Source organism: Chrysochloris asiatica, unplaced genomic scaffold, assembly GCF_000296735.1.
Source record: "Chrysochloris asiatica unplaced genomic scaffold, ChrAsi1.0 scaffold00101, whole genome shotgun sequence".
Classification (NCBI taxonomy): Eukaryota; Metazoa; Chordata; class Mammalia; order Afrosoricida; family Chrysochloridae; genus Chrysochloris; species Chrysochloris asiatica.
The window spans coordinates 333273-345879 of record NW_006408619.1 but is presented as its reverse complement, the minus strand read 5'-3'; the positions used below and the strand labels follow the sequence as shown (position 1 = coordinate 345879).

At 41.8% G+C, this 12607-nt stretch overlaps 1 protein-coding gene across 1 annotated transcript in view; it reads left to right on the top strand.

Annotated features, from left to right (window-relative positions):
* Window positions 1–12607, top strand: part of CHD2 (chromodomain helicase DNA binding protein 2) — a 148376-nt gene that overhangs the window by 93005 nt on the left and 42764 nt on the right. Inside the window, exons 26-28 of the mRNA XM_006867108.1 lie at window positions 13–188; window positions 11359–11400; window positions 12111–12250. Of these exons, the coding sequence (XP_006867170.1) occupies window positions 13–188; window positions 11359–11400; window positions 12111–12250 (358 nt within the window). The remainder of the gene's footprint in view (window positions 1–12; window positions 189–11358; window positions 11401–12110; window positions 12251–12607) is intronic.

Sequence of the window (12607 nt, the reverse complement as noted above, 5' to 3'; positions counted from 1 at the left end):
GATTTTTTTCAGACTCAGACAAACGACAGTGATTCTGATACTGAGTCTAAGAGGCAGGCCCAGAGGTCCTCGGGTTCTGAGAGTGAGACCGATGACTCCGATGATGACAAGAAGCCAAAGCGCAGAGGACGCCCCCGAAGCGTGCGCAAGGACCTTGTGGAGGGATTTACTGATGCAGAGATCCGAAGGTCAGTGGAGTCCCTACTATCCGCTTCTATGGGAGGCTAGGCTGTAGCTCCAGCTGATTTGACCCTTGACTTTATGACAGGGTATAGTATCTACAGAAAATATAAGAAGAAGCAGAGGCTTCTGCCACATAACCAGGATGACTTTTGCTTCTCCAAGGTTTTCCTTTCCGATCTGCAAATAGAGGCCTCAACCATCCTTCCCACAATGCTCTCTACTACTTATCTGGGTTCAGTAATCTATTGCAAGGGTCACACGGCACTCAGAGACAGTCCTCATAGTTAGGGGGTTATTAGTGAAATTAACAGGGTACAACACAGGATCAGAAAATGCTCAGGGCACGGTTGAGCCAGTCAGCTGCTGGTAAATACCCAAGGACACACCATCATAAGTCTCAGTGTGAAGACCTCTAGCTCCAGAGGTCAGCAAACCTAGCACCCCCAGTTCAGTGGCTGGAGGCACCCCACTCAGCTTTACTTGTTCTGTGGGTTGGGAAGCCCACTGCTGACTTGTGTCCTGTACCTGTCCTCTGGTGTCACAGCTTCCTGCCTGCGAGTCAACGAGGTTTCATTTGCAGGGATCTCAGGATTCAATGGACATGCTCCCCTCTGGCTCCTTCTCTTTCCTTCCTCTGAGATGTTTCATTTTAAACCCACATTAGAGTTCCAAGTTCTCACAATTACAGTGAACTCTTACATCCATAGCTGAATCATGTCATCCTATCAGGATCTCCTCTGATTACTTCTCACCCAAACCTGTCAGGACAACAGCTTCTTAGTGGTGAAATAAGACGCCTGTTAAATAGTCGATTACTCTGTAGGCCACCCTTGGCTCTTCTGAGGCATTGTCCTTTTCATACATGTGGATTGCATTTTCCCAGAACAATCATTTTAACTAAGCACACCCATCATGCTTGTAAGCCAGCCACTTCAAACCCTCAGTTTGGGTAGCCAATTGCTAAATTGCCCATCTGTATTAACCCAGTCTTCTGAGGAGACACACATGTTCCTTAAAAATCCTCTTGTTTCTTGTTGGAACTTTAGATCTCTCCAGTCCGAAACAAAGTCCATATATTAGCAGTCCATCCGAGCTGCAGATATGTGCACTCCCTCAAACATTTGCATTCTGGTCAGGTCAGCCCTCATCATCCTCACTAGGTCAAACGGGTACTAACTGCAAGTTTTAGGAATCCACATACTCCTCCCTGAACTTCAGGTCAGCTGGCCCCTTCTCTCACTCACCCTCAGCCGTAGTCCCTGTGTGGTAGGTCAGTGCCCATAGGCCCAGAGTCTACACAACCCCTAAATGTGCAGGCTTTCCTCTTGTGTCTCTCAACTAATTTCTTTATTGCTGCAAATCAGCCCCACTTCTGTTCATGAAGTGACAGGTTGGCTGTCTGCTAGTTGTTTTCCCTTTAACTTTCAATTTCAATCTGAAAAAGTGTTTTTCTCTGAAGGGCACAGACATTTCCTGCCTCGTTGTATCCAGTGGCACATTGTTAGGTTGAAATTAAAAAATGCCAGCCATTCATTTGTTCTTTTTCAACACGCCTTTCCTTAACCCTAATGTGAATTGGTGTGCCTGTCTTTGCCTTTATCCTATTTGAAAAAAAAAATTTGATCTGAATAATTTACAAAGAGAAAAAGCTTGAAAGTAGCAAGACAAAAATGCTGCTTTATCTGAGGGGAGAAAGAATTCAAACGACAGTAGATTTCTCATCAGAATGTGTAGCATTTAGGACTTTGTTTTGGCGTGGTTTAGCTTTAAAATTTATTTTTGTTGCTGTAAACATGGCACTGTAGGATCAGCACTGGGCTGGTAGCCACAAGGTTGGCAGTTCAAACCCACCAGCTACTTCTTGGAAACCCAGTACAGGGTCGCTCTGCATGGGAAACAACTCAATGACACTTAACAACAACAACAACAGCATCTGTCAAACACCATTTGCCAATTAAACTTTTTACAGTGAGCTGCTTCCATGAGTGGATTATTGGTTTCCATCAGACTTGGGAAGGTTTGGGCTACTATTTCTTCAATATTCTTTGTCTCCTTGCTTTATTAGACCCATTATGTACATCTTTACATGTTTGCTGTTATCCCATAAGTCCACCACTCGTCTTGTCAGTCTGTCGTACTGAGGGGGCTGCACTTGGCTGTGATTCTGGAAGCTATGCCACCAGTATTTTAAATACCAGCAGGTTTCAGCTAAGCTTCCAGACTAAGCTAGGGAAGAAGAGACGGGCTCCTTCTGAATATTTAGTAACTGAAAACCTTATGAATAGCTGTAGAACACTGCCAGGTATCACCAAATACTGAATATTGAAATATGATGAAGAACATTAGAATATTGTTAGATATCGTGCCAGAAGATGAGCCCCTCAGGTTGTAAGGCATTCAGAATATGAGTGGGGAAGAGCTGCTTCCTAAAAGAGTTGACCATGATGACATAAATGGAGTATAGCTTTTGGGACCTTTATTTGCTGGTGGGGTACAACTCAGAATGAGGAGAAACAGCTGCAAACATCCACTAATAATCTGAACATGGAATGTACAAATCGGAATCTAGAAAAATCGGAAGTTGTCAGGAATGAAATAGAACACATAAACATCGATATCCTAGGCATTACTGAGCTGAAATGCTATTGGCAACTTTGAATCTGACAATTCCATGGTTTACTATGCCGGGAATGACAAATTGAAGAGGAATGGCATCCTATTCATCATAAAAAGAATGTTTCCATATCTATCTTGATGTCCAACGCTGTCTATGATCTGGTCATATCCATAAGGCCTACAAAGAAAACCTGATGTAGCATTGTAGGATAAGCACTTGACCTTAAGGTTGGTTTGAACCACAAAGTGGTGGTTCAAACTCACCAGCTGCTCCTTGGAAACCTTATACAGGATCGCTGTGAGTCGGAATCAGCTCAGTGGCACTTAACAGCAACAAGGAAGACCAGTTAACACAACTATTATTCAAATTTACGCACCAACCACTAAAGTCAGTGATGATGAAATTGAAGAATTCTACCAACTTCTTCAGTCTGAAATTGATGAAACATGTAATTAAGATGTATTGATCATTACTGGCGATTGGAATGCAAAGGTAGGAAACAAAGAGGAAGCATCTGGCAAATATGGCCTATGTGGTAGAAACAGAGTTGGGGATCGCATGATAGCAATTTGGAAGACCAATGACTTGTTTCATTGCAAATACATTTTTTTAAAAAAACATAAAAATGACTATGCACACAGACCCCACCAGATGGAATGCACAGACATCAAATTGACTACATCTGTGGAAAGAGAAGATGGAAAAGCTCCATATCATCAGTGAAGACAAGACCAGGTGTAGACTGTGGAACAGATCATCAATTGCTCATATTGCAAGTTCAGGCTAAAGCTGAAGAAAATTAAAACAGGTCCATGAGAGCCAAAATATGACCTTGAATATAACCCACCTGAATTTAAAGATCATCTCAAGAACAGAGTTGATGAATTAGACACTAATGACTAAAGACCTAAAGAATTGTGAGATGACACCAAGAACAGCATGCAGCAGGAAAGCAAAAGGTCATTAAGAAGACAAGAAAGAAGAAAATGGCCAAAGTGGATGTCAGAAGACACTCTGAAACTTGCTCTCCGGCATAGAGATGCGAAGCAAAATTTGAATAAATGACGAGGTGAAAGAGATGAACAAAGAATTTCAAAGGACAACTCTAGAAGACAAAGTCAAATATTATAATAAAATGTGCAAAGATCTGGAATTAGGAAACTGAAAGGGAAGAACACACTCAGCGTTTCTTAGATGCAGAAAGAACGCATCAAAGGAAGATGTAAGGAATACAGAGTCCCTGTACCAAAAAGAAATGGTCAGTGTTCAACCATTTCAAGAGCTTACTTTTGATCAAGAGCCATTTCAAGAGGTGGCAGATGATGAAGAAAAGGTGCACTGAAGGCGTCGGCAGCTCCGGGAATTGATGGAATGGAATATAAATCTTTCAGTAAAGTGATACAGCACTGGAGGCACTCTCTCATCTGTGCCAAGAAATTTGGAAGGTAGTTGCATGGCCAGTTGATTGGAAGCGATCCATATTTGTACCCATTCCAAAGAGAGGTGACCCAATGGGATGTGAAACATCATTGGATAATGTCGTTAATATCACACACAAATAAAATTTTGCTAAAGATAATTCAGAAACGGCTGCAACAATACATTGACAGGGAATTGTCAGAGGTTCAAGCTAGATTCAGATGAGGATGTGGAACAAGGGATATCATTGTTGACATGAGATGGATCTTGGCTGAAAGCAGAGAAGACCAAAAAGATGTTCACTTGTACTTTATTGACATATACATAGGCTTTAGATTGTGTGGATTATAACAAATTATGGACATTTCAGAGAATGACTATTTTAGAACACTTAATTGTCATCCTGAGGAACCGGTACATAGATTATGAGGCAGTTGTTTGAACCCAACAAGGGAATACTGACTGGTATTCTTTTACCATACTTACTCAATCTGTGTGCTGAGGAAATAATCTGAGAAGCAAGATTATATGTCCAAGGACATGGCATCAAGATTGGAGGAAGACCTATTAACAACGTAATATGTAGATGATACAACCTTGCTTGCTCAAAGTGAAGAGGACTTAAAATTCTGATGAAGATCAAAGACTAGCCTTCAGTATATGTTGCACCCCAATGTAAAGAAAACAAAATCCTCATCAGTGGACCAATAAATAGCATCAAGATAACTGGAGAAAAGATTGAAATTGTCAAGGACTTCATTTTACTTGGATCAACCATCAACACTCTTGGAAGCAGTAGCCAAGAAATCAAATTACATATTGTATTGGGCAAATCTGCTGCATAAGATCTCTTTAAAGTGTTCAAGGCCAAAAATGTCACTTTGTGTACTAAAGTGTGTTTGACCCAAGCCATGGTATTTTTAATAGCCTCATATGTGTATGAAAGTTGGACATTGAAAAGAAGGCTGTAGAATTGATACATTTGAGTTTTGGTGTTGGATGAGAATATCGAAAGTACCAGGGACTGCCAAAAGAACAAACAGATCTATACTGGAAGAAGTACAGCCAGAATGCTGCTTGGAAGCCAGGATGGCCAGACTCCGTCTCTCGTACTTCAGACATTTCAGAATGGACCAGTCACTGGAGAAAAACGTCATGCTTGGTGAAGTGGAGGTTCAGCAAAAAAGAGGAAAACCCCCAATGAGATGGCTTGGCACAGTGACAGCAGCAATGGACTCAAGTGTGGCAACAATTGTGAGGTTGGCGCAGGACTGGCAGTGTTTCATTCTGTCCTGCACAGGATCACTATGAGTAGGTAACCCCCTTGAAGGCAGCTAACAACAACAGTCTGTGTTCACTTTGATGCATTCTTTTCTCCTTCTGCTTCATAGACTCAGGTTCACTGGGCCTTTTTTCTGGTAGTTCAAATTGATCCTCTGCAGTGAATTTTCATTGTGACATTAGACTTTTCAACTACATAGTTTTTATTTGTTTATTTCATTATGGTTTTGATCTATTGATATTATCTATTTGGTGAAATATTAATCTCGTATCTTCTTTGAATTCTTTAGATATATATTTCTCTAGTTCTGTGAACATATTTATAATAGCTGATTTGTCCAACTAATGAACTTCTCTCTAGGACTGTTAACTGATTTTTTCCTTGTATATTGGCCATACTTACTTATTTCTCTGTGTGTCCTGTAAGTTTCAGTTGAACATTAGAAATTTAAAAGAATATAATGTGGTGACTATGGAAACTAGATCTTCCCTGACCCACCCCCACTACTCAACCTGAGTGTGCTGTGTTTGCTTTGGTGTTCATGTTACTCTGCTTTGGTGATTTTCCTGGACTGAGTTTGGAAAGCCTGTATTGTTTGTCATGTCATTTGAAGTATCTGCTCAGTTAGCTTAGTGGCCCCGTTAATGGTTGTTCTGGTATGGCGCTGTAGAATAAGCACTGGGCCCCAAGGTTGGTTTGAATTGCAAGGTCAGTGGCTCAAACCCACCATCTGCTTCTTGGAAACCCTCTACAAGGTTGCTATGAGTTGGAACTGACTCTGCAGCACTTAATAGCAACACAGTCATGATTATGTAGAGATTGCCTTAAATTCTGTAACCAATAAAGCCACCAGCCTTTGCTGGGGGCTGTATAGTTGTTGGGGTGCTCACTGTTGGCAGGCTGTTTACAACTCCACCACAACTCACAGTACCTGCTTCTGCAGACCCTAAGAGCCAGCCAGAGGCCTTCCCTGGGCAGGCCTTCCCTGGGCATGTGCAGAACTTCTCAGTTTCCTCTTGTCTGAGTTGTCATGTTTTTCTTTTCAGTTTTTTGGGTCAGCTGTAGTGAGGTTGGCCCAGAATCGGGCGGTGTTTCATTCTGCTGTGCATAAGGTCTGTATGAGTCAGTACCCACTCGATGGCACCTAAGAAGAAGAATAACAACTGGTTATCTTGCTATTCTTAACTTAATTCACCCTTAAGTTGTTTGTTTTTTAATAAAACAAATGCTAATTGGAGTGCTACAAGTTTGGTGGATTTTCAGAATTTTGACAGAGGTGATTTTGGCAATTTTCTGCTAGTGTCCACGTTGCTTCTGTGAAGGAGATTTTTGGAGGTCCATTTTTCTCCAGTGCAGAAGGTTTTCTCCTCCTCAGTCCTATTGTGAAGCACATATCAGACATTGTATTTCAGACATAAACTATTGACGTGTATGTGTCAAGAAGGATAAATGTAGAGTTGAGGGATAATCCTCACATTCGCTTTCATTTATAATACTTTCCTAATTCTTGTATTCATGCTATTCCTTAATGTTGTTTCTTAGCTACTGACATTCTCAGTGCTATTTCCTCTGTTCTGCACATAATCTACTTTCAGTTTTTTGTTAGTATCTGTTATACTGTTTCCTAACTAGATTACTGTAGCACATTGACAAACAGGGGATTGAATAATTAAACTGATTATGTCTGATTTTTGACACTAGAGAAGTTTAGTGATTTAATCGTTTATTACATATGAAACTTCCTAAATTTGTACTTTTCTTTTGTGGGGGAGCAAAGGGTAGAATGTCATGGATTGAGTTGTGCCCACCTCTCAAAGAACTATTTACCAGCTTGGGTGGGCGAACCAGTGTTCTCTGTGGTTTGCCAGTTCCCGAGTGATGTAAGGTGATAGTTATATAATGATACCCCATGAGCAGCAATGCTTTAATCTTGTCACAACCTTGATCTCTGATGTAAGGGGAGTCTCCCGGGGGTGTGGCTTTCAGCACTTTTTCTACAAGAGTTAACGAGAGAAAGACAAGAGCAGAGGAAGAAAGGGACATGCTACCACCAAGAAAGAAGAGCTAGGAATGGAGCATGTCCTTTTGGACCTTGGTCCTAGTGCTAGGAACCTCCTAAACCCAGGGGAAGAGTGATGCCAAGATACATGGAGACCTCCAAAGACTGGCAGGTGTACACATTCTGAAAACAGACAAGGACCTTCAGTGTGAGCCAACAGAGGAAGAAAGTCTTCCTTTAGAGTTGCCATGAATTTGGACTTCTAGCTGCCTACTTTCTTAACCATTCCTGCTTTCTGAGTTCTATCTTTGGGTAAACGCTGCCCTTTTGATCTCAGATGGTTGGTTATTCTGAGGAGTTCTATCTGCCTAGTCCTATTGTTCACCTTATCAACTTACTTAGTGTTGGGCTGAAAACTGAGCCACAGGGGTGAGTTCAGTTGTAGGCCTGAGGCTCAGTAACGACTTAGTCACCACAGTAAGTTTGGCCCTTTTTATGATTTTGTTTCATTCTACATTTTCTCCTACTCGCTTGAAGACTTCCGAATGTGATCCCTTTCAGAGTGATTGGTAATGACATCCAGGCACCATCTAGTTGTGGATATTTCAGGGCGTGGTCCATAGTCCACTGGGATAATGTTTTAGTCTGTGTTTTCAACACTCCTTTGCTCCAGATGTGGAGGGACCAATAATTGTAACTTAAATGACCACTCACACGCTTTTATAACCTCAGTCAATACTAAAGTAGGACCTAGAATATTTTTTTTTGGACTATTCTGTGCCAGTTGACTTTTTTGTCCTCTGAGAGTATGTCCTGAGCCCCCAAGACCTGCAACTCATTCCCTAAAGGTGTTTGGCCCTGGTAGTGTAGTGGTTACGAATTGGGCTGCGAACTTTAAGGTCAGCAGTTCGAAACTACCAGCTGTTCCGCGGGTGAAAGATGAGGCGTTCTGCTTCCGTAAAGATTTACAGCCTCGGAAACCCTGTACAGGGTCGCTATGAGTTGGTTCCGACTTCACGGCACATCACCACCACCAAGAAATTTTTATACCTTTATTCCCTGTATATATTCCTGTATATATTTGCAGCATGTGGAAATACATATGTGGAGATACTGATGGTCACTTGGTCTAATAAGGCCATTGAGGTATTTGATTCCAAGTGTCTTCCATTTTATTCACTCTTCCTTTTGTACTGGGAGATAGATGGCCACTCATCCCAGTTACTGCTCACCAATGTAGGCTGTAGAACATTGACTTTCGTGGGGCACATTAAGCTGTTTGATCATGGTTTCCCCAGTGACTATGGTCCTGAGCCTCCATGCCTAGCAACTCATCCCCTCAAGGGGTTTGGTTATGTCTAAGACTTTTTCATAACTTTGCCCCCTGTATGCTTCACTACACTGATGGATATATTGGCAGCAAAGGTAAATGCCTATGTAGAAATATCCTCTATCAAGCCTATATGTATGTGTGGGTGTGTTCCCCACTCTCTGTCCTGTACCCATTCAACCTCAGCGTCTATCCATGCATCTACACATAGGTTACCATTGGGGCAGGACTGTATATATATTAATATTTACTTTATTCGTTTTAACCTTTGCATTCCTCCCCAGGTATTTCCCTGCCTCTGTCTTTATTTTGGCCACCTGTCCTTTTATTGTATATTGCTTTCCCCTTCAGTCTAGTTAGCATGTGTCTACCCTTTTCCACAGAAAAACCCCTTTTGCATCGCCCTTCTCCCCATAACATTAAAATTTTTTTTCTTTTAGTGTGAAAACCTTTTCATTGCTTTTTATAAGTGAGGTTCCGTACAATAATTGTCCTCATGTGATTGACTACTTTTATTCATGGAGAAGCATGTTCTCCATGTTCATCTATGTTATGAGGTATTTCACAGACTCGTCCTTGTTTTTAATGTTGCAGAATATTCCACTGTGTATAGGTACCAACATTAGTTCTTTTCTTCCTGTGATGGGCATCCAGGTGACTTCCATCTTTGTGCTTCTGTGAATACTGCTGCGGTGAACATGGATGTTTGTGTCATGCCTCCTAGTCTCAAGAGTAGATACCAAACAGAGAGCTTGCGGGGCCATAGGGCATTTCTGTTCCAAGTTTCTGAGGAAGTGCCAGGCTGTTTTCTCCGTCGCATCAGCAGGGGATGAGGGTCTCATTCTCTCCACACTCTCACCAGCATATGTTGTTCTCAGTTTTTATTAACTTTGTTGTTATTGCTGGGTTAAGATGAAGACACATTGTTTTAATTTGCATCTCTCTAATGGCCAACAGTGAGACGTTCTGCTTCAGAAAAGATTTACAGCCTCAGAAACCCTATAACAGGTCGTTATGAGCTGGAACTCACCTGGTGGCACATAACAACAGCCAATGATTGCTAGTGTTTCTTCATATGTTAGTTGGCCACCTGTATACTTCCTTCGGTGCAATATCTGCTGTGGTCCTTTGTCTGTTTTTTAACTGGATTATTTGTCTTTTTCTTGTTGAGGTGTTGAAAGTTCTGTAAATTTTAGACATTAGTTCCTTGTCTGAGATACTATTGCCACATTTCCCCCCCCTTAGGTTGATACTTCTTTCATAAAATGAATTTAGGAGTATTTCATTTTCCCCTAAATTTAGAATAGTTTGAATAGAATTAGTTTCAGCTCCCTGAATGTTTGGTAGACTGCCGATGGGTATAGCTGCTTCCGATCCAGGTAGGTTTACCTCTCAGGAACTGACTTCTGGGTGGGTGAGGGTGAGGGAGGGCTGGCGTACTGTGGCTGCCCGGAGGGTGTGGGAAGAAAGCATCTTTCTGATCTTGAGCTGTGAGAAATGTTGTCCATACCGACAAACGCTCAAGTAATCCAATCTGTACTCATCTTAGCGAGAGAGAGGTTTTCTTTATTTTGCAAAATTTTGCAAAATTGGGCACCCCACCCTGTAGACGTGGCACCCCACCCAGTAGACGTGGACAGATGTGCCGCATGGCCGGCCCATAAATGGGAACTTTCAATTCTCCATTTCCAATTCTACTGGAATCTCTCAGTTTCCCTCCCCCCAGAGAAGCCAAAATGACTCACCCAGGTCTTAATACTGTATTCTTAGGAAAAGTTCCTAATCCTACAACAGATTTCTTTCCTCCTTCTCCCAATTCATCCTGCTTACATATCCCTAGATAGAACTCAACAATCTATGTCGGCCTGGTCTAGCAATCGCATGAGTCCTTTACATTTCTGAAGATGGACCATCTTGAGAATTTCTCACATGATTCCCCAGTGTGGGTGCTTGTGCTGTCTTGGACGAGCAGAGCTGATGACCAGGTCACTGCCCCCATCGGAAAACTGCTGCAGACGCTCCGTGGCTGCTCCCGCCAGACGGTGCACGCTCCATTAGTCTCCTTGTACTCTTGTTTTTATTTCATTTCCTGGTTGGTATTCAGTTCACTTCTCCTGTCCTTCTGTCCTCCTGTCCTCCTGTCCTCCTGTCCTCCTGTCCTCTGAAGCTCAGAATCCCACGGCTGTATCTACTTCACTTTGTCTTTGTTGTAGAGGGTCTGGGTAGCCTGTCTGCCAGGTGCTAAACGTTACTTTATAAAAAGGATAATAGTGAGTTAAGGCACAGTTTTCAATTATGTCTCTAAGAAGTGTCATGAGGTATGACAGTCACTGATGATAAAGTTGATCCTTTAATTTGAGTAGACTTTGAGCACTCGTTACTTTTAAGTTAACTAATGTCACAGACATTGAATATTCACTTAGAAGCAGTTGAAAGGAGTGGCCCTCATCTATTTTTGACAGTTTACGTGACTCATATCGCAGGATCTGGTTTTTAATGCTTTAGTATTTTTTAATTTATGTTCCTAGGTTCATCAAGGCTTATAAGAAGTTTGGTCTCCCTCTTGAACGGTAAGCCCAGTTATAGTTTCTTGTGTCTTTTCTGTTTTATTATGTAGTAGATCTTTTTAAAATTATTTGCCATTAAATAATAATGCTGGGAACATGTTTTTTAAACAGACCTTTATTAATTGGGTGTTGTGTTTGTGCATCTCACTGTGCTAGGCTCTGCGGAGGGGTGACAAAGATATAAAAATAGACCATCCCCAGAGAGCTTTTCCCTTAGTGATGAAGAGGAAGCAAAGACAGTTAACATGGTAGTGCAAAGAAGTAATTTCCAGAGGCTTTGCTTACATAACTCTTGTTGAGAAAAGTATATGTAGTTGTTTTTTGTCATCTAGTTCTTAGATTTAGTCCTGTCAAAAGTAAACGGTTCTTTGTGATTTTGTAACCTTCTTCTTACTAGGGCTGCCACCGTAATCAAGCAGAGTTTATAATGGCAACCATAACCTCTAGAAAGGTTACCTGCTGTTAATATTCTACAAATATTTGGAAAATGAATTCAATAATTCAGTCTCTAAATGATAGTACTGATTTAAAGGAAGTATCAGTTTCCCTTCTGCTGATAAATTTCTGGAGTAGATGAAAATGCCTATCCCGTGTGTCTTGTTTCACCCTGCCCATTTGGAGAGGAAGTAGTAATGTTGGACAGTTAGTTGTAGAGAAACTGAGGAAGGAAGTGGTCACAGGACCTTGATGTGCCCACGTTTGTCCCACTTCAGGCTGGAGTGCATTGCGCGGGATGCAGAGCTGGTAGATAAGTCCGTGGCAGATCTGAAACGCCTCGGTGAACTGATTCACAACAGCTGTGCATCAGCAATGCAGGAATATGAAGAGCAGCTGAAAGAAAACGCCAGCGAAGGTAAGTCAGTAAGTTTCAGAGATTCTTCAAAGCCTGCTGTTCGTGTCCTGAGACTTGTGTTGCTAGTGGGCATTTTAAAGCAGAGCAGAGTTGTACATCACACATTTTGAATGATTTGAGGTGTGTGTTCTTACCTGCTGTCCTGTGAACTCAACCCTGCAGGAAGTATGCAGCATGATGAGAAAGGTGAAATGCCTTCTTATTTTGGGATAAAAACAGATTCCAAGTCATAGTGACCCTGGAGGACAGAGTGGGCATGGGCCACAGGGTCTCCAGGACTGTCAATCTGTACACACATCTGTACGGGAGCAGATAGGGTCCTCTCTCTCCTGTGAATCGGCTTACCCCACACATCTG